Consider the following 24,153-nt stretch of genomic DNA (forward strand, 5'->3'; position numbering starts at 1 on the left):
CTTCCTGTACAGACAGTCAGACAGACAGCCATTGACTCCGGCCTAACAATGGCTACTGTCTATGACGGTAGTCCCATATGACATGATGGACTGGACTATCTCCATATATAGTGTTCTCCACATCTCCATGTTTAGGCCAAACAGGTTTGCTCCATTTCTCCATGTAGGTCCAAATGCCCAACGTTGAGCTTGACAACGAAACGTTCTTAACACAGCCGCCCCCATATTTACTTTAGAAAATATGTTAAATTCTAAGAACGTTTCGAGTACCGGTTTGATACAAGAGCGAATAAGCGCTACACTTCTGGAATCCTGTGCGTCGACTTAAAGTCGGATCCAGGCCTAATAACTTTATCTGGCCACCCCGTTGCCACCTCCTTGTTACATTTTCTTTTCTGAGACTGCCGACTGCACATCGTCCTCATCCACCCTTTCTTCTCTCCTTTTGGTATCTTTATCCTCCTCCTCCTTTTTTTCTTTTTTATTCTTCTCTTTTTTTGTCTTTCTTAGTCTTGTGTATCCTTCTCTTTTTTTTGTCTTTCTTAGTCTTGTGTAGCCGCCCCGTACAGGAAGTGATGTCACACTGACATCACTTCCTGTACAGAAAGATTACAGAAGGTCACTCAAGCGTCAAGGTTTTTCAGGGTAAATGCGACCTTCGGTCGCAATAACCAGTAAGACACCTAAGGGCGAAAAGGGCCATCTGTCTTTGCCATATATGGATTCTGTCGTCTGACATCTTACATACAATCCCTTTTATGCCCATTATGGAGATCCCTGCTCTGAGTATCTGACATCACTGTGATATCATGTCACCTGTGATATCACAGAGATGTGTCAGGGGAACCACAGTGTCAGGCGTTACAGACAGACAGAGATACGGTCAAGCTGTTCACGGTTCACATACTAAACTGCGACCAACGGTCGCAATAATCAACAGTGAGGATGTCCTCAACCAATTAAATTCCTAGTCATAGGATTTTTCTCCACTAATCGATATAACTGACAAATCTGTAAAACTGCTGAATTAATCAAGAGAGAGTAGCCTTTTCAGGATGGAGAGGTTGATAACTGAACATTGTAATGTTGATTTCTCAATGGATAATGGCTATATAAGTTATAATATCTTCAGCTTAAAAAGAAAATAAGAGATTTGCATGTGCATGAAAACAAAAACATGAAACATGACTAATAATAAACTAACAACGTGTTGCACATTGTTTTTTTCCCATTTCCTGAACATTCTGGACATACGCGGTTTCCGCCCGACAACGACCATTGTTCATCATTCATCTTTATCGTAATACCGTTTCTTCATGGCTCGATACTTCCTCAGGAAATAGAGCGCCGCCAGTTCCTTGATGACAAAGTCTCCTCGTTGCACCAGCTTGTCGATCTTCTCCGGGTCTGTCACATCCTTGTTCTTCATGAAGGCTGCCTTCAGCTTCTCCCTGAAGTACACTGACCCCTGGGGGTATTCCCGTCCGAGATACAGCAGCTGTACAGGAACGCAAAACATGTCATTTAAATGCAGGATTAGTTTAGGATTCACTCAGAGATTTTTTCATTCTTGAATTTCTTTAAGAAAGTTGGTAGGGCGTTCCACATTTTTGTGGAAAAGCAGAACAAATTTAACCCTTTGTTTGAGCCAAGTCTGGGTTGAATGTGATAAGGGGATATGGGTGTCTTTGTAGTATAGTAGGGTTGTAGACCAGGCCCTTTGCAAGTTGTTGAACTGTCCTCTACCCTGAGCCACTCAACCTTTTCAAAATGAGCATGGGTTAAATGAGCTGTATGTATAAGGCCAAGCAGTAGCCTGACCAGTTTGTTGACCAGGTCCATTTGGTTCCATTTTGTGCACTCCCGAGTTAAATTATTTAGCACTGAGGATTTTACAGTGTACTATGCATACACAATCATGTTCTGTGACATAGCATTGTATGCTAAAATGAGTGTGTGTGCGTGCGCGCGTGTGCGTGCATTTGTGTGTATGTATGTACAGTATCTTACATCTTAGAGTCACTTACATTCTTGTAAAGTCTAATCACCTTACTCCTTAAAGTGTTGGACATGTTGAGAATGGGATGGCACTTTCGGAAACAGCTGAAATGAAAACATCAAAACAAAATATTGTTAGTCAAATGAACGAGAGATGAGGCTCCACCATAGAGTTAAAAGATGTGTGTACCCATCCATCTCCCGGCCTAGCCACAACTTGCAATTTTTTTAATATGTTTAATCTAGAGTTGCAACACCAACCATTGACAGCCCATGCATCCAAACAGAAAAGTCCTATCCAATTGTATTAAACGACATTGCAGCTGTACAAAAAGCTTGAACTCTTTCTATCTGCAAAGTGTTTGTTTCATATCATAAAAATCCACTGCAGACATGTTATGAACTACTTGCTGTCGATCAATTCTGTGCAAGTGATTATTTTAGCAGTGTAGGAGTTTGTTAGCGCTAGTTGGAAATCACTCGATGGTCGTGCATGCCACCTGTTTCGAAATGTCACATAGTTTAGGAGGCAGCGGGACGTTGGGTTATTGAAAACGAGCGCCTTCCAAACTCCAATCACCTGCACGGAATTGATCGACAGAAAGTAGCTCATAACATGTCTAGTGTCTATGGTGGATTTTTAAGAAACAAACACTTTGCAGATACAAAGAGGATAATTCAAGCTATTCATAGAGCTGCAATGTTGGTGAGTTTAATGTCTTTAACCCATTCAGGCCGGGTACACTTTTTAGTGTATGGGAGGGGCTTACAGTACATGTACAGTATGTAGCAACATATTTGTTTTTGTAGGCTAATTTCTGATTTAGGCCTAACTATAGGTTAGGCCTAAATTACAATCAGATAACACTTTTCTGTTTGGATGTATGGGCTGTCAATGGTTGGTGTTGCAACTCTAGATTCAATATAGCCTATACTAAAACAATAATAATAATGCAATTTGCGGCTGCCATCTCCCCTACACAAGAGACCACATTTCTGCCACTCTTCCAAGAGGCAGTTTCTGTTTGGCCAGTATATTGTTTATAGCGTTTGGCCAGGCCAGGGGATACTGTATATATTGAGCCAATGAACTTCAGGCAGTAATAGGCCTACTTGTCAACCAGTAACCAATTCCCAGTGAGTGACCCAACACCAGGCTCATGTATCAAGGGAAGACTACATACTGTACTTGGTATTTAGCAGAAGCTCTAATAATCAAGTAAATGTCATACTGTATATGGATGGACCATATAGTAAAGAAATTACCGCATACATTAAGTTTTTACCCCCACAAAGAAAAACAGCACACCTGTCTAAACTAGGGTGACCATATTTTCAGCCACTCAAACCGGGACGCGAAACACTGTTGCTTAAAACCGGGACCCTAAAAGTTATGTTATCGCGCACGCGCGCGAACATTCTCTAACGTTCGTGCACGCGCACTCACGCACCGCAGGGTTGCAAACAGGAGGTGTGACAGATCGTGTGGTTTCTGGATTGTCTGGAGACCAATTGTAGTCCTTTTGGCTCGGCAGATGTTGTTTCAGGAAGTGGGGGCGGAGCTCCCTTTGTCATTCATGCTGCATAATGTTCTTTCAATAAACTATCTTTACATATCCATCCAATTGTTTCTGGAATCTTACTTGTATGAAACAGTAAAAACATGCACTCCAAAAACACAGTTAGAATGATTAAAATAAAAATAACAATAATTATAATAATAATGTGGGAATTGAACCGCCTCAGTAGTGAACTAAATGGATCCTTGTTACAATGCTTTACCTGTCACGCTACCAACCATTGATTCCCTCATCTGGAAAGATGTATTTGAATGTGGTGTGAACGTTGGAAACAAGTTAACATGACACACCATGATTTTCTAGATCAACTGGTGTCAGTGGTGTCCTGTTGTTTTCTAACAGATCTAAGCGCTCTGTTCAACTGATCATTTAATAGCTGTAGAAACAAGTCAATGATGTTGGTATAATCACACCAGGCAACGCAAACTCTTGTGTGAAGTCTGACAAATACATAATAGCCTATCAATCTTTTCATTACAAAGGCTATACATACATTATGTGTCATAAGTAGGCCTAATTGGCTGGTTAAAAAATAGCATTAATGCGCAGAGGTGTCTAGAGTCCAGGTTAATGGGCTCGATATTTATTTGATACATATATGCATAAATAATAACATTATGTAAGATATTTGTACTGCAGTAATACACAGTGGATCCATCACCACCATTTGAATTGGTGTAAATTGCTAAACATAAAACCAACAGCAGATGGTGCTGTTTTATGCTCTGAGAAATGAACAAGTCCAATTTGCTCAATATGTGTAATGAAAAGATTGATAGGCTATTAGGCCTATGTATTTGTCAGACTGCACACAAGAGTTTGCGTTGCCTGGTGTGATTATACCAACATCATTGACTTGTTTCTACAGCTATTAAATGATCAGTTGAACAGAGCGCTTAGATCTGTTAGAAAACAACAGGACACCACTGACACCAGTTGATCTAGAAAATCATGGTGTGTCATGTTAACTTGTTTCCAACGTTCACACCACATTGAAATACATCTTTCCAGATGAGGGAATCAAGGGTTGGTAGCGTGACAGGTAAAGCATTGTAACAAGGATCTATTTAGTTCACTACTGAGGCGGTTCAATTCCCACATTATTATTATAATTATTGTTATTTTTATTTTAATCATTCTAACTGTGTTTTTGGAGTGCATGTTTTTACTGTTTCATACAAGTAAGATTCCAGAAACAATTGGATGGATATGTAAAGATAGTTTATTGAAAGAACATTATGCAGCATGAATGACAAAGGGAGCTCCGCCCCCCACTTCCTGAAACAACATCTGCCGAGCCAAAAGGACTACAATTGGTCTCCAGACAATCCAGAAACCACACGATCTGTCACACAGGCATTGAGTGATTGACAAACGGATCAGCGTTGAATTCAGACACGCAATAAATTTGTTCATGTTTTCTGATTGGTTAGGTGGGCATGTTTTCATGAAAAGAACATGATAAATGTCAATGCAAACACTGAAAACAGCTACTATTATTTTAATTCTGGCGAAAACCGGGACAATCTTGCAGTGAATGTTGAAAACCGGGACATATTAGTGTTTTAGAGATATTTGTCGGGACACTGGGACACGCAGCTTGAAAACGGGACTGTCCCGGGTAAACTGGGACGTCTGGTCACCCTAGTCTAAACATGCATCTAAATAACTAGCCCTGAAACATTTAGGGCTACTAAATAATACTATTCTTAGCATTTAGGACAATTAAAGGGATATTACACTTTCAAACAAACTTTTAGGTCTAATCAGGCTTGTATGAACACCCTGAACAGTTTTTAATTTGCTTCATTCAGTATTTAGATATTTGATGTAAATGTTACCAGCTCCAACACGCCCAGGCCCTCTCCACATACACACCCATTGTAACTTCAAACTCCATTTTAACCATGATAGATTCATTAAAAACACACATTATTTTTTCTGGTGACTCATAATACCCTCCTAATATGTGAGCAGACCGTGTTTTTTCAATAACTTTTTTCATTTATTTTCAATAAAATATTATTGTATTTAATGTTTTCCATTTTCCCAAAGAATTATTAAAAATAAATGAAAAAAGTTATTGAAAAAACACGGTCTGCTCACGTATTAGGAGGGTATTATGAGTCACCAGAAAAAATAATGTGTGTTTTTAATGAATCTATCATGGTTAAAATGGAGTTTGAAGTTACAATGGGTGTGTATGTGGAGAGGGCCTGGCCGCCTGGGCGTGTTGGAGCTGGTAACATTTACATCAAATATCTAAATACTGAATGAAGCAAATTAAAAACTGTTCAGGGTGTTCATACAAGCCTGATTAGACCTAAAAGTTTGTTTGAAAGTGTAATATCCCTTTAAGTGCATCTACATATTATTTATATTAACATACTCAACCTACTAAACCACACATACTGTTTAAATTAACGTTTTATTTATTTATTAAAAAAACACAAGTGCAGCTTTATTAATAACCAGGGAGGATCGAGCTCCACGTATTGACATTAGCTGTAGCTTGTTAGCAATGGGCGTACAGAAGACTGTGGGCCATCACAGCATCGTGTAGGGCGATCTACAATATGACAGGTACGCTTCGTTGCTCAGACATTCACAACAAAGACACGAGGACACACATACAGTATCTTTACCCTTGTCCTTCCTTTGACTGCAGTGTGTGTGGAGCGGCCGCTTGCTTCACACCACACGACAACAAACACTATTGCCGTACGTCGTCTCGCTGTGTCGCAAACAACAACAAGACGCCTGCGCATGCGTGCCGTGTTCCCATGGTTACTGGGACGCTTCTCGGAGAAGCTGAATTGTTTGTGAAGATGGTGAGACACGTAATTTTACACTTGTATTTTGTGTGTGTGTGTGTGTGTGTGTGTGTGTGTGTGTGTGTGTGTGTGTGTGTGTGTGTGTGTGTGTGTGTGTGTGTGTGTGTGTGTGTGTGTGTGTGTGTGTGTGTGTTTGCGTTTGATGTATTGATGTTTTAGTTGACCTTGTACCAGTGAACTGTACTGTCATGAAACTGTACCTTTCCCTAGGCAAACTTCTAATACTTCAATCAATCAATCAATCAATCCAAAGGGCCCCAGGTCTGTAACTCTGAGAGAGTGCATGCAATTGGACTCTTAACAGGTTGATCTGGGTCCATTTACACACTATCAGAGTTATTAGGGCCTTGAAATTAAAACGTTTGAGAAATACGTGTATAACTGCCAAATTACCACTAAAATATAAATAATTCTAGGCAACAATATAGTCTATCCACCTCCTGTAGTACGATTTCCACAATGACCAGTATTTGATTGATTGATTGAAGGCTTTATTAGAAGTTTGCATAGGAAAATGTACAGATTCATGACGGTACAGTTCACTGGTACAAGGTCTACTAAAAGGAGATCCATGAAAAGACTAAGCTTATTTCAACAGGAAACCATTTGAGTATCTCATATAACATTGAATGACAGACAAATAGAACACAGTACTATGCAGTAGATATGTAAAGAAAAGGGGGAAAAAAAAGAAAAGAAAACAGTAAATCTAAACAAACAGTAAGTATGTACAAGGAATATACAGTAAATCTAAACAAACAGTAAGTATATACAAGGAATATACAAGTATACAAGTACACACATGAGTTCTGTCTAACACAGCATCTTGATGTTTTTGTTTTTTTATTTGATTTGAAGTCGGCCAAAAAGACTGGAAAACCTAACAAAGCAGAGAGAGAGAAACTGGAAAGAGAGGAGCAGGAGAGGAAACTCAAAGAACAAGGTTACACACACACACACACACACACACACACACACACACACACACACACACACACACACACACACACACACACACACACGTGATGGGTTACACAGTAAAATGAACGTAATCAAAATAAAAGTAATGTAACCAAAAGGACCCTTGTGGGCCCTTAAGTTTAGAGGTCCATTATTATATTTAATTTGTTCACACTCTCTCTGCTCCTCAGAGGAGGCCTGGCTGCAGGCAGAGAAAGAGGACCAGGAAAGGTTGGAGATTGAGAGCATCGAACTGAAGGAGCAGCAGCGGCTCGAGTTAAAGGTGAACCATGTTTTTCTGGGGCACCCTGGTACTACAGATGCTACATATGGTTAACTAGAACTGCACTCTGTCGAGGTGCCAACTTGTGACTTGTGCAGAAGTAGGCCATACTTGTGCGCCAGGCCGCCAGCTCGCCATGAGGTATTCCTTCAGTGTCATCACCACTGGCATCACCAGGAATGCTGGTCCCTCATTGGCTGTTAATGATGAGGTCAGGGACGTGCTGGCCATTGGGAAAAGCGGGACGGCCGTTCCATTCCCGGCCGGTCCCGGGCTGGCCATTAAAAAAAATATATAATGGCCCACAAAGTAAATATAAATAAAGCGTAGCATAAGTTTATGCAGGGCATGGGAGTCAAGTTGCTGCTCAGCTGTAGTCAGATGTCAGTCAGCTCTGTTCTCATACCTCATTAACATATCTGCTGGTCATTATGTCACATGACTGCCATACTCCAATCAGAGCTCTCAATCAGTAGGGAAGGCTCCTTTAAATAGAGCTGGCTTTCTCTACCAATGCTTGGTTCCGGAGCTTCGGAATCATTTGCTGCTTGCTTCCTCCTCCACCCCAGCCTCCACCTTTGCATGATCAGTCTGGCTAAGCTCAAATACTTGTGATTGTCTGATTAAGTTACATGTCAATGTGGTTAAGCAAGTACTGTGATCTTGACTAAGTTCATGTCATGTTGTTAAGCTCATACTGTGATTTTGTCTAAGTTCATGTCAATGTTGTTAAGCTCAATACTGTGATTTGACTATGTTACATGTCATGGTTATTGCTATTTGCTATTCTATCCCTATGGGGGGGTATTGCTGCGTTCCCTGATTTTGCTTAGCATGCTCAGAAATGCCTGCACAAAATTCAGGGAGCATCTCCGATCGCGGAGCCCTTCAAACGCCAAGTTTAACTGTATTCCATTTATGCAATAAATGGTTAAATATCCTTGCCAATATCTTGCCGAGTCTATCTGTTCATTATGTTATTAATTGTTATATTCTTGACGTGAATGTTCCTGCCTAAACTAAAAGTAATATAATGTAATTGGCCCACTGGCTTGCCTCTCATGATCTGAAATGGGCAATCTTTGTTATAGACAGAGATCTCTCTTTATAGCACTGAGTACAGCTGCAGCCCACAGAGCCATCACATTGACCCCTCTGGCTTGTCTATCTTCTGAATACCGGCCCTGGGCCGGTATGAGGTATTCCCCCAGTAGTCAAGGAAGCTAGGGAGTGGTGGGCCGGCGGCCCACCACTCCCTAGCTTCCTTGACTACTCCTAGATGGTCTATATACAACATCATTAGACTGTCTTTATACCAGAAAAACGATGAGACCTAAAAATCACAGTAACGCGTATTGGTTAGTATTTAGGGCCTCGCTGCGCGTCCGGAAGGCAAAGAAATCTGGCCGTGTGGCCATTGGCTGCGGGCAATGAGGGCCTCTCCAGCTCCTTTTACCGGGCTGAATGGCTACGGGCTTAAACACACACAGCTATCTACCTACCTACATACGCAGCTGAACGCAGTACTTGCACGCTTTGCTGGAACAAGTAATAATGATGAAGTGTGGTTGCACTGACGCGAGTCGTGAGGAATCTGCTGGGAAAACAAAAATGACAAAATTACCAAATATTACCACAGGAGAAAGTGACCATAGCTATATTTGGCTATGGGGCCAGCCAATGAGGAGAAAGTAATGCGACTGACTAGGTGACTAGGCGCCAGATGATCTGTAGAACAGGTCTGCGACCAGGGGTGTCGCACCAAATTGGGCCCTGGGTACTTTAACTATTGAAAAATAGCAGATATACAAGCTCATGTCATTGTGGGGATCGTTGGTTTATTCCACTGGTTCTCAAAGTGGGGTCCAGGGACCCCCCCGGGGTCTTTGAGGGGGTTCCAGGCAGAGGTGGCTCCAGGGGGGTCTAGAGGGGGCTTTAGTCTCACAAAAACCCTATCCGATCACCTACAGTCCTCAGATTTCGAGCTGGAAACTGCCAATGACCTGATCTGTTCAGTTATCCATACCCCAAGCGAGTGAATCTCGTTTGTCATATTAGTACAATATTCAGTATTGTTTGTTGCCAAATTTAATTAGCCCCTATAGCCCTCCCCATGCAGTCACAATTCTCTGGAGCCGCCGCTGGTTCCAGGTGGTACTTCTTACAGCGAAAGTGGAAATAGTTTGAGAACCAGTGGTGTCATTTGAATTTACAGTCAATCTGAATAACACTGTCAAGTATGAGTTGTGACTGTTGAGGCTGGCTGTGTCAAACACTGTAATGTTGCTCACAGGACCAAGAGCGCAGAGAGGATGAACTGAACGAACTGCGCCATCTACTGGAGGATAACCATAATGCAGTGGCCAGATGGAAAAGTGAAACCAGGGAGAAAGCCAAGGTGTGTGTGTGTGTGTGTGTGTGTGTGTGTGTGTGTGTGTGTGTGTGTGTGTGTGTGTGTGTGAGCGAGTGAGTAAGATGGAGCTTGTTCTCCATTTCCTTTCCTGCCCACATTGACAATATTATCGGCTAAGATATTAATTTGAGGATAAAATCATTGTATCTTGTTGAAAATGATTATGTTAGAAATATTGAAAGTGAGTGTGTGTGTGTGTGTGTGTGTGTGTGTGTGTGTGTGTGTGTGTGTGTGTGTGTGTGTGTGTGTGTGGGTGCGTACGTGTGTGTGCGTGCAGTGGGACAGGTACATGCGATGTGACGGCAGCCCAGACCCAACAGTGCAGCAGGACATCAACACCTACATCAGCCTGTGGAGAGACGACCCTGAGCTCAACATTACAGCTGTGTTAAAGCAGTGTGCACTCACTTTACAGGTGTGTGTGTGTGTGTGTGTGTGTGTGTGTGCGTGCGAGCGTGCGTGCGTGCGTGCGTGCGTGCGCGCGTGCGTGCGTGCGTGTGTTATTGCTATTTCCAAAAAAATCACAAGACAATTCACAATAAAAAAAAAAGTTAAAACAAAGTGTTTTTTAAAAGATCAAAAATAATTGTGGTAAAAAAAGGAGATTGTGTTTTGAGCTTTTTCACTAGTTTGGGTCCCGGGGAGACATCGAATTTGACTTTAGGGCCTCGAGCTTACACGTTTGGGAACCTCTAGTCTAAACGACCCCAACAACCACAATTAAACAAAGAGATTTCTGGCCCCTCGTAGCTGATTGAGGAGCTGGAGGGTCTGCTGGTAGACGTCAGAGAGCCAGGGGAGATCCAGAGGCACCAGGAGTCTGGCCAGGAGACCCTGCTGTGTCTGCAGGAGCTGATCCACTCCAAACACCACCTCACCTCCCAGGACCTCCTCCAGGTAGGAGGGCATGCCACTCTTACTATAGTTATAGTTAGTGACAAAATAATGAAAACTAGAATCGACAAAACTGAAAGAGAAAGAAAAGGGAGGCTAACTAACTGAAACTGGCATTGTGGGTTTACAAAACGAATTAAAACTAACTAAAATCATAGAGAAAAAAATGTCCTGAGTCCTGGTCAGTATCCAGAGTATCCAGTTTTCCCAAAATAAAAAATAAACTCAGTTAGCAAACCTTCTCTACTTGAACACCCACCCACGCACGCACGCACGCACACACGCACGCACGCACACGAAAAATGAATGAAAAATCAATAATTATAATAACCTTGGGCTATACTATCACACACACAGTCACATGGCTTTAGGTAGTTCAAGTCAAGACCTATTATTGATGGCTATTCCGTTTTAGGAAGCTGTCAACTGATTGACAAGCCTCTCACGAACAGATACTGTACACAGTATATAAGATCTGCAGGAAAAGACTTGCTTACACTCCAGCAGCAGTGAACAGGGACGCCACAAGGGGGGGGGGGTACTGGAGCCCAAGGTGGAGGGGCCTGGAATAATTTTATACTTTGAAAAATAGCAGATCTACAAGCTCACAGCGCGGCACCGAGTGCTAACTTGTAGATCTGCTATTTTTGAAAAGTCGTGAAAATGTGTGCAAATCTTTGAATGTATGTATTTTGTAAGCGAACATTTGTAACTAAAATTTAGCCCAGAATCTGGTGCGACACCCTTGGCAGTGAGTGACATTATTCTCTCCTACATGACAGTGGGCCAGCAATAACGCTGACATAGAGACTGGCAACATGCAGACTGTAATCAAAGACGACAATGTCACACTGTGTCTTTGGGCCAACATCAGCAAGAACCCAAGGTGAGTTTGTGTGTGTGTGTCTGTGTGCGTGTGTGTGTGCGTGCGCATCGCGACACGCACGTGAGCTTGTAGATCGGCTATTTTCAAATGGCCGAAATATATACAGTATATAGTGCTGATGTGGCTAATGTATGTTTTGGAACAATAATCAAAACCTACAAAGTAACTAGTAACTAAAGTTGTCAAATAATTGCAGTGGAATAAAAGTAAAATATTTGTCTCTGAGATGTAGCGGAGTAGAAGTAAAAGTACTGAAAATTGGAAATATTCCGGTAAAGTAAAAGCACCTGAAAGTAGTTCACCCCCAAAATGACTTTTTTTCTATTGATTAGTCACACCATGGAGACTTGAGTTCAATTATATTTATATTTATAATTATATAAGTAAAAAAAAATATATATATATATAATAGTAAATTTACCCCCATTGATTCTAGATGGGGACCCAAATGCATGGGCCTGGATGGGGACCCAAATAAGGCCCTGGATGGGGACCCAAATGCATTTGTGTGAGACTCAATGGGGGTAAATTTATTTGACCCTTGACCCTAAATTTAACCCGGGGTAAAGTTACTATAATACATTTTTTGTCTTAGGAATGCGACAAATACAAAAAAAAAAATATTAGAGTTGCTTTACACCCCTGCAGCTCCATGCGTAATGTCTCTCTACTGGTGGTGTCCCATCAGGTTCACAGACATTCAGTTCCAGGAGGTGGGTCTGGGGTTCCAGCTGCCCACACAGCTGGCTGGGAGTGACATCGCCATCCGCATCCTTCACACCCTCTACGACCATCTGACGCCTCTGGCACGCATGAGACAACAGAGCATACACACACCCACACACAGGTCTCGTCACATGCGCGCGCGCGCGCACACACACACACACACACACACACACACACACACACACACACACACACACACACACACACACACACACACACACACACACACACACACACACACACTATAACTAGGGCGAGGTCGCGCCAATTCTTGGCCAACTGGTATATCGGACCAGTTACCCATAATGGAGATCCATGTACTGCATACATGGAGATCCCTGTCTGAACCAGCCGCACAGATATGGGCTGTCTTCCTCCATATATGGGCATTCCCATATGAAGTCCTTTTAGATATAGGCTTTTTGTTAAATATTGATGACATCAGGGATCTCCATATATGGGCATAAAAGGGATTCTGTTAGAGTGGTTCCCATGACATCACAACATACAATAAATGTTATGCCCATACATGGAGATCCCTATCTGAACCAGCCACACAGATATGGGCCATGTCTTGGCCATCTGGCCAGTGATATATATATCGATGACATCAGGGATCTTCATATATGGGCATGAAAGGGATTCTGGGGAATACCCATATATGGACTTTTACATAGGTGATGTCACCTGTGATGTCACAGTGATGTGTCAAGGGAACCAACCCATCGACTGTAAAGATGCGTACACACACGGCTTCACGTCTACACGCAGACAAGCTGTGACATTTCTCATGGTAAACTGCGACCTTCGGTAGCAACTATCACATATGCAGTGGTTGGCGGTGGTCTTCCTACTTTTCCACTGAGACCCTGGTGTCAGTATTGTGTCACACATACGCACAATATATCCTCTAGAGTCTAGACCAGTCGTTCTCAACCTTTTCACACCGTGACCCCCCAAAAAGAATTATATTTGAACAGGGGAACCCCTACCCTGATAAGCACTTGCATGTAGAAGTTGATGCTTAACATTTAATTTGACTCGATTCCAAAGATACATATCGAGGCGTTCTGAGCTTGTAGATCGGCTATTTTCACAATTTTTGTATATTTCTTATATTATTTGACAATTTGGCCAATGTGAGTTTATAGCATAGTTTGTTGATTACTTTTGATGCAATAATGGTATTTCCCCCCTCCTTTCTTTAGGTATTATATAAATTTCTCAAAAGTCCTTAAATTGTCAGTTTACTGTCATCTGGACTGGGGACCCCCCTGGGGCCACAGGTCGAGAACCTCTTCTTTAGACAAGCAGGCCGTGAGGAATTCCCTCTTCTATGAGTGATAGATGCTTGGTCTCCCACACGGGAGTCCCGCGTTCGAATCCCAGGCAGGATATAAAACATTACAGCTTATAAACGCTATGGCATTACCTTCTGGTCCCAGGTCCCTTAGCGGGGGACAGGAGGCCGTCTTTCTGGAAACAGATACACCTGAGCAGGAGGAGACGGGAGGAGAAGGGGAGATGACGGAGGAGGGTGGAGAAAGCCCCGCACCGCCTGGTGGGACAGACGATGACGTGCAGTCAGTCCGAGGAGCTGATGGACCGGTGACAGGTAGTGTTGATTTCGTCAACTAGAACTATGATGAAAAATGTTCGTCAACTAGCTTTTTCACTGACGAAAACTAAATATAAACTAAACAAAAGCTAAGCTATGATGACTAAAAATAAGACGATATTGAAGAATATATTGACGATTTTGTCAACAAATAAAAACGAAACTGAAATGTTAGGGAGGGACTGGTGGAGAAGAGATCCAGTAGAATTTTACATGTTCTTTTATGTTTGGTTTCCCTCGGGTGTTGCGCTCTGAAAATGGCAGATCTACTTGTAGATCAGCTTTTTTCAGCATGCACCTCAAAAGAATGTATTTGGAGTTACATTCTTTTGTCGACTAAACTGTGAATAAAGCAAAATAAAATGTTATTCAATCAGACAATGACTTAAAGTAAACTAAATAAAATGTTTCTCTCAAAATGGACACTGGTGACAGGGACTGACGAGTCGGTGCCGTCAATCCGAGAGTCTGACGGACAGACGGTGAGCGGGACGGACGAGGAGGCTCAGTCAGTGAGAGAGTCTGATGGACAGAAGGTGAGATGCAGAGAGGAGTGGAACGCTGGCATGGTTCTCCAAAATCACCACAAAAATGCTGACATGGAGATCAAGCACTCCCAAATTCATAATGTGTTTTGTCTCAGGCTAGAATCTCTTGCTCGTGTTTTCCTTCTTGTCGTGCGTGCATCTCTAGCAGAGCACGGTGAGCGAGGCCTCGGTGAGGAGTGCTGTCCAGAAGCCCGTAGAGGAGTCCCAGGGCCCCATGGTGACAGACAGAGTCTCAGGTGACACACCCATGCTTTAAGGCTTCCTGACATTCTACAAATGACTTCTGAATCAGTAGTTCTCAAACCTTTTCGTGCCAAAGACCCTCAAAATGATATATTTGGCCGCGGACCCCCCACCCCCATCTGAAATTCTTTTGTGCCAGGGACCCCCAGAAGAGTAGCCTCACGTAGCCAGGCTTACTCATCTGCGAAGAGAAAAGCCTGGTGACAATATCAGGCAGAGACCGCTCAACTTCCGCCGTGAGAATTTCAACGGAAGACTACAATGCATGACGTAAATTCCGTTAAACACAGCACTTCCGCTAGAACCAACCGAAAGTCATATTGTGGCCAGTTTGCCAGAAGAGAGATTTTGTAAAAAAAAGTACATTTAAGCTGCAAGCCTGTACATGATCTGCCTGCAATTTTTGAGAACTACTGTTCTAAACGAACAGTACCATTGTCGTTCGTTACCATTGTCGCAAATTGTTTGCTCAGGGTGGGGGCCTCAGACCTGTGAGGTATCCGCTCGGGTTCTCTCGAGGGGGTACCTCACGGGTACAGGTTCTGCTCGGGTTCTCTCTCTCCTCCCCCCCACCCCCCCTACCCTTACCTCCCTTCCCCTCCCCCTACACACGCATGCGCATGCAGCACCTGTGTGTGTGTGTGCGTTCGTTCGTTGCTTCGTTCGTTCTTGTACATACGCATGCAGGACCTGTGTATGTGTGTGCGTGTGCCCTTTGTTTGTCTTTCCCTTGTCTCTCCCTTGTTTCTCCCTCTCTCCTCTCTCTCTCTCATGGCTCTTTAGCCTTTGTAAAGTGTCTTGAGATAACTTGTTATGATTTGACACTTTAATAAAATTGAATTGAATTGAATTAAACCACTGTTCTAAATCCTACGAGTTTTCTGAAAAACTCATGTTGCTAATATAGGCCTATCTCAAATCTATAATGACACAGATGCTTTTCCCTCCTCTTCAGGTGGCGTGGACTCAGGTCCTGCCCTGCTGGAGCCATTGATTGACAGCTCTGACGGAGCACACGTGGTGGACCTGTCGCAGTACACGCCCCTCGGTGGGATCTTCTACTGGGACGTGTTCCGCCTCCCGCCCCAGTCCAAACGGGTCAACGGCTGGGAAATCATACAGGTGAATAGTTGCGACCGTAGGTCGCAGATTAGTATGTGAACGGTCACAGCTTGTCCGTATGTATCTCTATCTGTCTATAACGCCGGACACTGTGGTTCTATGGGTTTGTCGCTCTGACATCATGCTCTGACATCACTGTGATGCGTCTAACTACTAATACATACTGTAATACTAGAATAGACCTGTAGGTGGTGCGATCTGCTGCATGTGTCCCAAGTCCAATAATAACTTAACCACATGAGCCCCTGGTGTCCCTGTTTTGGGTGGGTGAACATTTTCTGAAAATTACAGATCTACAAGCTTGATTTGATTTGATTTGATTTATTCAGCACAATGTAAAAACAACACGCACAAAAAAAGCAGTACTATACACAAAATATAAAAAGAAAAGTGCCAGGAGGAGGCAAGAAGCCCAAAGAGCTTATACGAGGCTTCCAACCATGTATAACACAAATATGAATTAAGAACATGATTTGTATACAACAAAATAAAAATACACAGAATCTACTACATTGCAGTATAAAAATAAGTATAAAAAATTCACTATGCAAGAACAATAAAATCCACAAATCAGGTACTGACTGTAGCTCCCATTTCCAGAAAATGCATTAAAGGTGAGTGATGTTTTAAGCACCAAGACTTCTGTTGAGTACAGTGTAAAAAAAGGAATGGACCAAGTACTGTATAGAGCTCTGAGGAAACCCTGGTCAACTAATTGTATAGGGTTTAAGCCAGTGGTTCTCAACCTTTTTACGGCAAGTACCACCTCAGAAAATATGTGTCTCTCCAAGTACCACCATAATATTTGATGTTAAAATACAGGTGCGTAGACCTACCCCATCGGCATCCTGTTCAACTATGCACAGTTAACACAGGAGGCCAATGTATTCCTTCATGGAGATGTTTTAGTTTTTGTTGCATTACATTTCTAAGCCAATAATGTGATGACAAGATCATTGGACAGATTTAGCTAATACATTTGTTAACTTCCTGTGCAAACTGATGATATTTCTAATGTGATTAATCCGTTAAATCATCTATCAACGGCTAGGTGTGCCCTCATGCTCATTTCAGCAAGACTGGAGAGACTATTCCAACCAATTGCTTGGTCAGAAGAACTACCTCTAGTATAATATAAATATTTCACTCCACTTACAGTATTTACTGTATTTTTTCTTATTTCGGGGAAACTCCTCAGAGTACCACCAGAGGGGGGCCCATGTACCACCAGTGGTACACGTACCACAGTTTGAGAACCACTGGTTTAAGCGGTTATGGTCAAGCTGTCCTCTGTCTTCCCCCAGCTGTTGGACGGGGGGCTCCAGGTGTTCCCCTACCCCGTGGAGCAGTCTCAGCGTCAGGGCTCAGCCGCCTCAGTGAACGCCGAGGACAGCGGGGTGGTCACCTGTCCCCCCGTTGGGATGTCCGTCAAGCTGCCCGCCTCTGTTCTTTTCCTGGAACAGCCGCAAGTGGCCCGTTGGGACCCAGAAGGCAGGTGACACACACAGTGGCGTATGATCGGACAGACTGGTAATGCAGCCAACAAATTTGCAGTACAGAGAATTCTGAACCATTCGGTTCAACTCAAATAAGAAAAGCAGGGAGATCTTTATGTTAAGAGGTCTTGACAACTTAGGTAGCACCTTGGTTGGAATTGTCAACGTCGTTCTTTTAGTACACAAACAAACGCAAACAAAGTCAATGTATAAATTACAGGACATCATTTCTTCTGAATACCAATTAGGAATTCGATCTGGATCAGAATTTGTTATTGTTCGTGGCAACAACAGGTTCTCACCCCTAATGCTTCATACAACCGACGCGATCTTAAATACCGAATGCTTCTCACCATAGACGCGGACGGATTGCCTAATGTCTCAAGGGTTAGACGCATTGGGTGGTCTAAGAAGAAAGAAAAAAAAGTAGTTCCTGATGCGGGATTCGATACCGCTCTGAAGGCTTCTTGGTTTACCAGCCACCCGTCGCTACCGTTCACGCCACTATAAACGACGGAGCAGCGCTGTCTCAGGCGCCGATGACCCCCGTGAGTCGCCACCGAGGCGAGCGATAGCGAGCCGAGTTGCCGCGACGAGCGGTGGGAACGGCGCATGAGCCGACTCAGCCGCGTTACCGAATTACGTGCCGTTATGGACAGAATAGTAAATCTTGACCAGGGGACTGCTTCCGCCTCCGAATGTGGCTCAAAGAAGGGACTACGTTATCATTCCACGTTTTGTCAAAGATAAAAGCACAAAAAAAAAGGAACTTCCCAGTCACTCTGGTTAGCTCAGTCGGTAGAGCATGGAGATACAAATCCAGGGACCGGGGTTCGATTCCCTGTGATGGCCGTCAGTGAAAAATATTCCAGTGAACACATGTCGGCGCATGCGTACTAAGACTCTGTCTCGTCCAAAAACTCTCCGTCCCCGTCGCACCCTAGACGCAATAGTCACTCCCAAAACTTCACAGGGGTAAAGGAAAGCAAAGACACGGCGTCGGGAGGGTGAAGCAAAGGGAGTGAGAATGGGTTGGTGGCAAAGATACTGTAGTACGTAGCTAAAAAACCTTAGCTACGTACCTCTTTCATTGTGCAATGTAACTCATTGCACAAATGGGACACCATTTTGTTTCATCATAATCAACGGAGCAGCTATTGAAATATCTCCCCAGTATTTGGAGTTACATCATGGCAAGGTAACTATACAACCCAAACCTCCACCAAAGTGTACTTTTGCTTGAACTCTGTGCCTTCCAGGGACGCAGTGGAAGACAGATGGGATCAATGACATCTCCTACGAGGCGGCTGAGGCCAAAATCTCCTTTAAGATGGACTCCTTCCATGCCTTTGTGTTGATGCAGGACGCCTACATCCACCTGCCCTTCCAGGGCTGGGAGCTGAGGCCGCTGGGACAAGACTCGGCTCTGTTCACCGTCAACACAGCCCTCATAGACCTCAGCATCACTGTCCAAGTAAAGGACAAACATTTGAAAGCGTCAATAACCATTGTTTTTCAGTGAGATTGCATTTCTACGACCATCACAAAATAAGGTTGGATTACTGTCTTATGCCGTATCTGTCTGTCCAACAGGGTAACCAGTGTATGCTACAGACAGAGGAGGAGAAAGGCCTCTCTCACCTGGTAGGGAGATGGATGAGTGGGCCAGCACTGCAGAAAGCCATGGTCAGTGCTGGGGTCAACATCTTTGTCAACGAGTACACTGACAAATATGTCAGCAGCTGCGCTAAGGTTTGTATCACCTGCAGAGGCCTGAAAACACATCTTTGTCATAACACAAAGTCAACCCACATTGGACAATAAAGTACTATCTATACCAGTAAGACTCCCTAATCAAACAAGATAAGTGACCGCCAGGTCGCATACACAAACTTTAGAAGCCAATGGTAGCCAACCAGGAGGGAATATAGGAAATGGGACAGATCCATGTTGATGACATGACTTTAGAGATACTGTGTACCGCTTTGCGTGATTTTAGGGCAAAATTTGTAGGAGCACTGTCCAAAAATGGGTTATGCAAAAATCAGCCTCATGGTGGCGCTAGAAGAGGGCCATGTGAGAAATGAGGGGTGGAGGTTGTGGTTTGCGAAAACGAAATAAAGACTAAGCGGATGAGGACTAAAACTAAGACTAAATTTATTGACAATTTTGTGAACATAAAAACTCAACTAAAGTTAGTGGGACGAGTGGAGAAGAGATCCAGTAGAGCTAAAAGACGAGTCATTTTATGTTAATTTGGTTGTGCTCGGGTGTTGCACTCTGAAACTAGCAGATCTACATGTAGTGAGCGCTGCGACGTGTTGTGAGCTTGTATATAGGCTATTTTCTAGTGTAAAATCACCATCAAGGCCTGCCAAAATTCATTTTTGTTGACAAAATCAAGATTTTAGTATTCTAAAAACATATATTTTGTTGACTAAAACTAAAACATTTCAGACTACTAAATTATGACTAAAACTAAATTAAATTGTATTCAAAAGACTATGACTAAATCTAAATTTGCTGTCAAAATCAACACTAGCTTATTCCTAATTCATCTGTCTTTCCCTCTGACTTGCACTTCCGGTAGTTGCATGTTTAAGAGCAATTTGCTGGACAAACATGCTGTCTGGCACACAACAGGGGAAATTTAGAACGATGAAAAACTCTGCACGCATCTGCTGAAAAAGTCCGTTGTTCACATCACTGCCAACATGGTATTCATAGCTGTCTAAACAGGAAAACAGACATGCAACCGTTTCCTCAATTTAAATTTGAGATCTGCATCATCCTCTCTTGTTCTATGTCTGTCTGTTCCTGACATACAGTACAGTATGTCTCTTTTATGACATTTTATCTTGATCCTTGTCCTATCTATCGACACAAAAATGTCTTCAGGGCATCCAACTGATATCATTCCAAGCGTCTTGAACTTGTTTAAACTATTCTCATATTACTTTACACACACACACACACACACACACACACACACACACACACACACACACACACACACACACACACACACACACACACACACACACACACACACACACACACACACACACACACACACACACACACACACACACACACTCTGCATACTGTGAATGTGATCAAGATAACTTAAACATTTCCTTAACACACTGAACTGAGACACAGGCATAACCTGACACTGTCAACACTGTTGCAATAATGCATGCAGTGGAGGTTGGAAATGATTGAGATAGAGTTAAAATGTAGACACGCTGGTCCTCTCCTCCACAGGACCCACTGATAGAGCACGCTGCTTATGAACAGATGGCCCTTCTCTCCTCTGCCTACGCCTTCACATGGAGCCAATGGAATGCCAAGTGTGGGCCTGAGCATCTAGTCATGCAGGTACACAAGAGAACCACACTGTAAAATCCAGAGGATTCATTTAGCTCAAGGTTCATGGATGCATTAACCGTGTCCAACCATGGACATAAACCCACACACAGGCATATGTCGCAGTGGTGTAAAAGTAACTAAGTAGATTTACTTAATTACTGTACTTAAGTACACATTTGTACTTTACTAGAGTATTTACACTTTTCAATACTTCTACTCTACTACATACATTAACCACTTCAGCCATAACATTTGAAAATGGCTGATCTACAAGTTCACAATGTGTTGTGATGCGACACATTGTGAACTTGAGTAAAAAAAAGTACTTTTACTTTTGTTACTTTACTTTACTTTTTGTTACTTGAGGACATTTTGATGCCAATACTTTTGTACTTTCACTCAAGTACATTTTGAATTCTGGACTTTTACTTGTAAGGGTGCCCTCACACCAAAATACCTAAAATAACCCTTCCGCCAATGCATTTCAATGAGAGTGAAGCGGTTTCGTGCCAGCAGAGGATTTCTGCAAAAAACGCTCCCTTTTCATTGAAATGCATTGGCAGAACGTGGATTCCACTCTCATAGGTATTTTGGTGTGAGGGCACCCTAACAGAGTATTTCTATATTGCAGCATTGATACTTTTACTTAAATAAAATTTCCAAGTACTTCATCCACCACTGCATGCGTGACATGGCGGTGCACAGTGATTATTTCTTTTGGAATGAGGAAAAGGGAAGTCGCGTCGTCTACCGTCTCAGGGAGTCAAGCGAAACCGAGATGTGTGATTACCTGGAATGACTCGCCAAACTGCTGTCTAACAGCAAACCGCCATTTTCACGCTCTGTGTGCACTAGAGATGCTCCGATGTATCAGATTGATTGATATTATCTGGCCAATATTTACATTTCACCACCATATCAGGATTGGAGGCTGTTTGTTTCAAAATACATAATTATGCACATTGTTGATGAAGATGTTAATTATCTTGTGTGATTCATAATTGTCACACATTTGAAAAATTATGTCTCCTTAATTTGCAGGATTGGTCCGTTATGAAGAAAATGTGTCAAATCATGAACGCAGCATGCAGTTTCTGTGAAACTTTGCACGTACATTCCTACTAGGTCAAGGAACAAATGCAACCCTTTTCTGACGAGGCCCATTTCCTGTCAGTCTACTGTCCTATCAATGAAGGCATGAAATCACCAAAACAAATCTTAAAAAAAGAATTCCACCCTTTTCACATTGGCCTGATTGCCTGATTTAGTTAGAAGTGTGAAATTGTAGCCCTATGAGAATTCACGCTCCATATATTAAAATTGCCAACTGGGAGGGCCAGCGGACCACAGCCATGTCAATCTGATTCAGACACAACTATAAACAAACCAGTTTTTGAGCATAATGGAGATCCAGTTGTATCATATGGCATATAGTGTACTGTATATGCCAATTCCATACAGTATATGGTCATGTGCATATCTGGGACAAATGATTCAGATATGCATACATATGCCAATATACAGGGTATTGGCATGTTGTTAAACTAATGACATTAGGGATCTCCATATACAGTATGGGCATAAAAGGGACATAGGTAGACAGACAGATGCAGAGATCTCCATACAGTATATGGGCACAAAAGGGACACAGACAGACTGGTCCAACGGGCCTATGACAAAGCCCTTGACACTATGACTCAGACATTGCTCGGATCGGCAGTGCAACGTAGTGTCAGGGCCGCATAGTGGCCCAAACTCTAGACGCGAGGGCCCGAACCTCTAGTACCGGTATATAGAATCTTTTAAAGGTGATACACCATGCATTTAAAAAGTATTTATGTCATATTGTTTATGTTCCAAAAACGTTTTTCAAAAGGTTTGAGGCTAAATTACCACTCCTGAATTAGCCCTATTCACGGCCCGCCCGAGAGCCTCTCTCATTTTTGAATAGCTCTGAGCATTTTCAGCTGCACCTTTGGCCTGAACTGCGCCGCCCCCCAAAATCTTTTTGAAAAAGCTAAATCTGCACAGCCTGTTTTGAGAACCCGTGGGATGCTTTTAACCTCCGCCTTCCCAAAACCAGAGAAAGACACAACGGTCAGAAATGGGACTTTGTGAGGATAGAAGGTGCTAGTGGGACCCCAAAAAAAGGTTTTAAAATAGGAAAAGTGACATTTCATGGTGTATCACCTTTAATGGATTTGTTTGATTAACTGCACCCTAATTACACCAATCTCCCTCCTCTCGTGTCTTTCCTCTGCTACCTGAACCCATCGGCACCAGGTATGCGAGCATCATGGCCCCTCCCCGGTGCCCAAAGGCTCATGGAGCGTCTTCCTGCTGGGAGCTCAGCGGTGTCAGAAGCTGAAGATCAAGGAGAAGGACGAGTCCTTCTCTCCAGAGCTCCACCCCGACACAGAGTTCCATTCCACGTTTGTCCACATGCTGCGCGAGGACACCAGCATTGAGGGGGTGGAGAGGACAAGGAAATCCCATTACCTGTTTGTTGACACAGTGCAGAGTCTAATTTGTGCCTCCCGAACGCTTATTTATTCTTAATCACTCCCCTATTTTTGTTATGTCAATTTCAATTCAGTGGAGCTTTATTGGCATGTGAACGCATGAGTTTACATTGCCAAAGCAAGTGTCATAATATAATAAAAACTGCTGAAAATGGGGAACATATATAGAGGGTGTACAGCATTGTATGTCACATTTCGTCGTTAAATACATGTTACAGCAGGGGTCTTCAACCGGGGGTCCCCAGAGTTACTACAGGGGGTCCTCCAAATCTTTGAGTGATTCTCCTTTTTTATAATAACCATTTGAACCCTAGCATCCATATTCTGAGAACTTTGGCCAAAAATAGCCGATCTACAACCCCAAAGGCCTCGCGCTGCGATGCGTTGTGAGCTTGTAGATCGGCTATTTTTGGCAAAGAGCTTTGGTGTAGAGGGGAAAAAGAGCAGACTAAGTACAGAGTGAAGGGTCAAGTTTATTAAGTATTGACAGTTCAAGTGGTTAAATATCTGAAAACACAAATTGACATGAATCCAAAATGCACTGATGATTGTGCTGTCAAACAATGAAACCATATGGAATCTATGAACAGGTTGTGGGGGTCCCTGCTTCATCTCTCTCTCTCAACTAAGGGGTCCTTTGCCTGAAAACGTTGAAGAT

General features: G+C 42.9%; 2 protein-coding genes across 2 annotated transcripts; one reads left to right on the forward strand and one right to left on the reverse strand.

Moving 5' to 3' along the window:
- Nucleotides 1–6,279, reverse strand: lyrm5a (LYR motif containing 5a). The gene is made up of 3 exons (XM_080754171.1): nucleotides 6,224–6,279; nucleotides 2,028–2,103; nucleotides 1–1,498 (listed from the first exon to the last, which is right to left on the reverse strand). The coding sequence occupies exons 2-3, from the start codon at nucleotides 2,070–2,072 to the stop codon at nucleotides 1,286–1,288; spliced, it is 258 nt and encodes an 85-aa protein (XP_080610297.1). The 5' UTR covers nucleotides 2,073–2,103; nucleotides 6,224–6,279; the 3' UTR covers nucleotides 1–1,285.
- On the forward strand, nucleotides 6,155–23,532 carry dnai7 (dynein axonemal intermediate chain 7; the record flags this gene model as incomplete). The annotated part of the gene is made up of 16 exons (XM_080754304.1): nucleotides 6,155–6,161; nucleotides 7,564–7,655; nucleotides 9,949–10,053; nucleotides 10,346–10,483; nucleotides 10,819–10,965; nucleotides 11,745–11,848; nucleotides 12,537–12,695; nucleotides 14,020–14,189; nucleotides 14,628–14,728; nucleotides 14,886–14,976; nucleotides 15,939–16,105; nucleotides 17,410–17,596; nucleotides 18,861–19,075; nucleotides 19,195–19,353; nucleotides 20,869–20,982; nucleotides 23,257–23,532. 16 exons carry the CDS (start codon nucleotides 6,155–6,157, stop codon nucleotides 23,530–23,532), a joined length of 2,232 nt encoding a protein of 743 aa, XP_080610430.1.
- Between the last annotated feature and the right edge of the window lie 621 nt (nucleotides 23,533–24,153).

The sequence above is a fragment of the Nannobrachium achirus genome (genome assembly GCF_963921795.1).
Source record: "Nannobrachium achirus genome assembly, chromosome: 23".
Lineage (NCBI taxonomy): Eukaryota > Metazoa > Chordata > Actinopteri > Myctophiformes > Myctophidae > Nannobrachium > Nannobrachium achirus.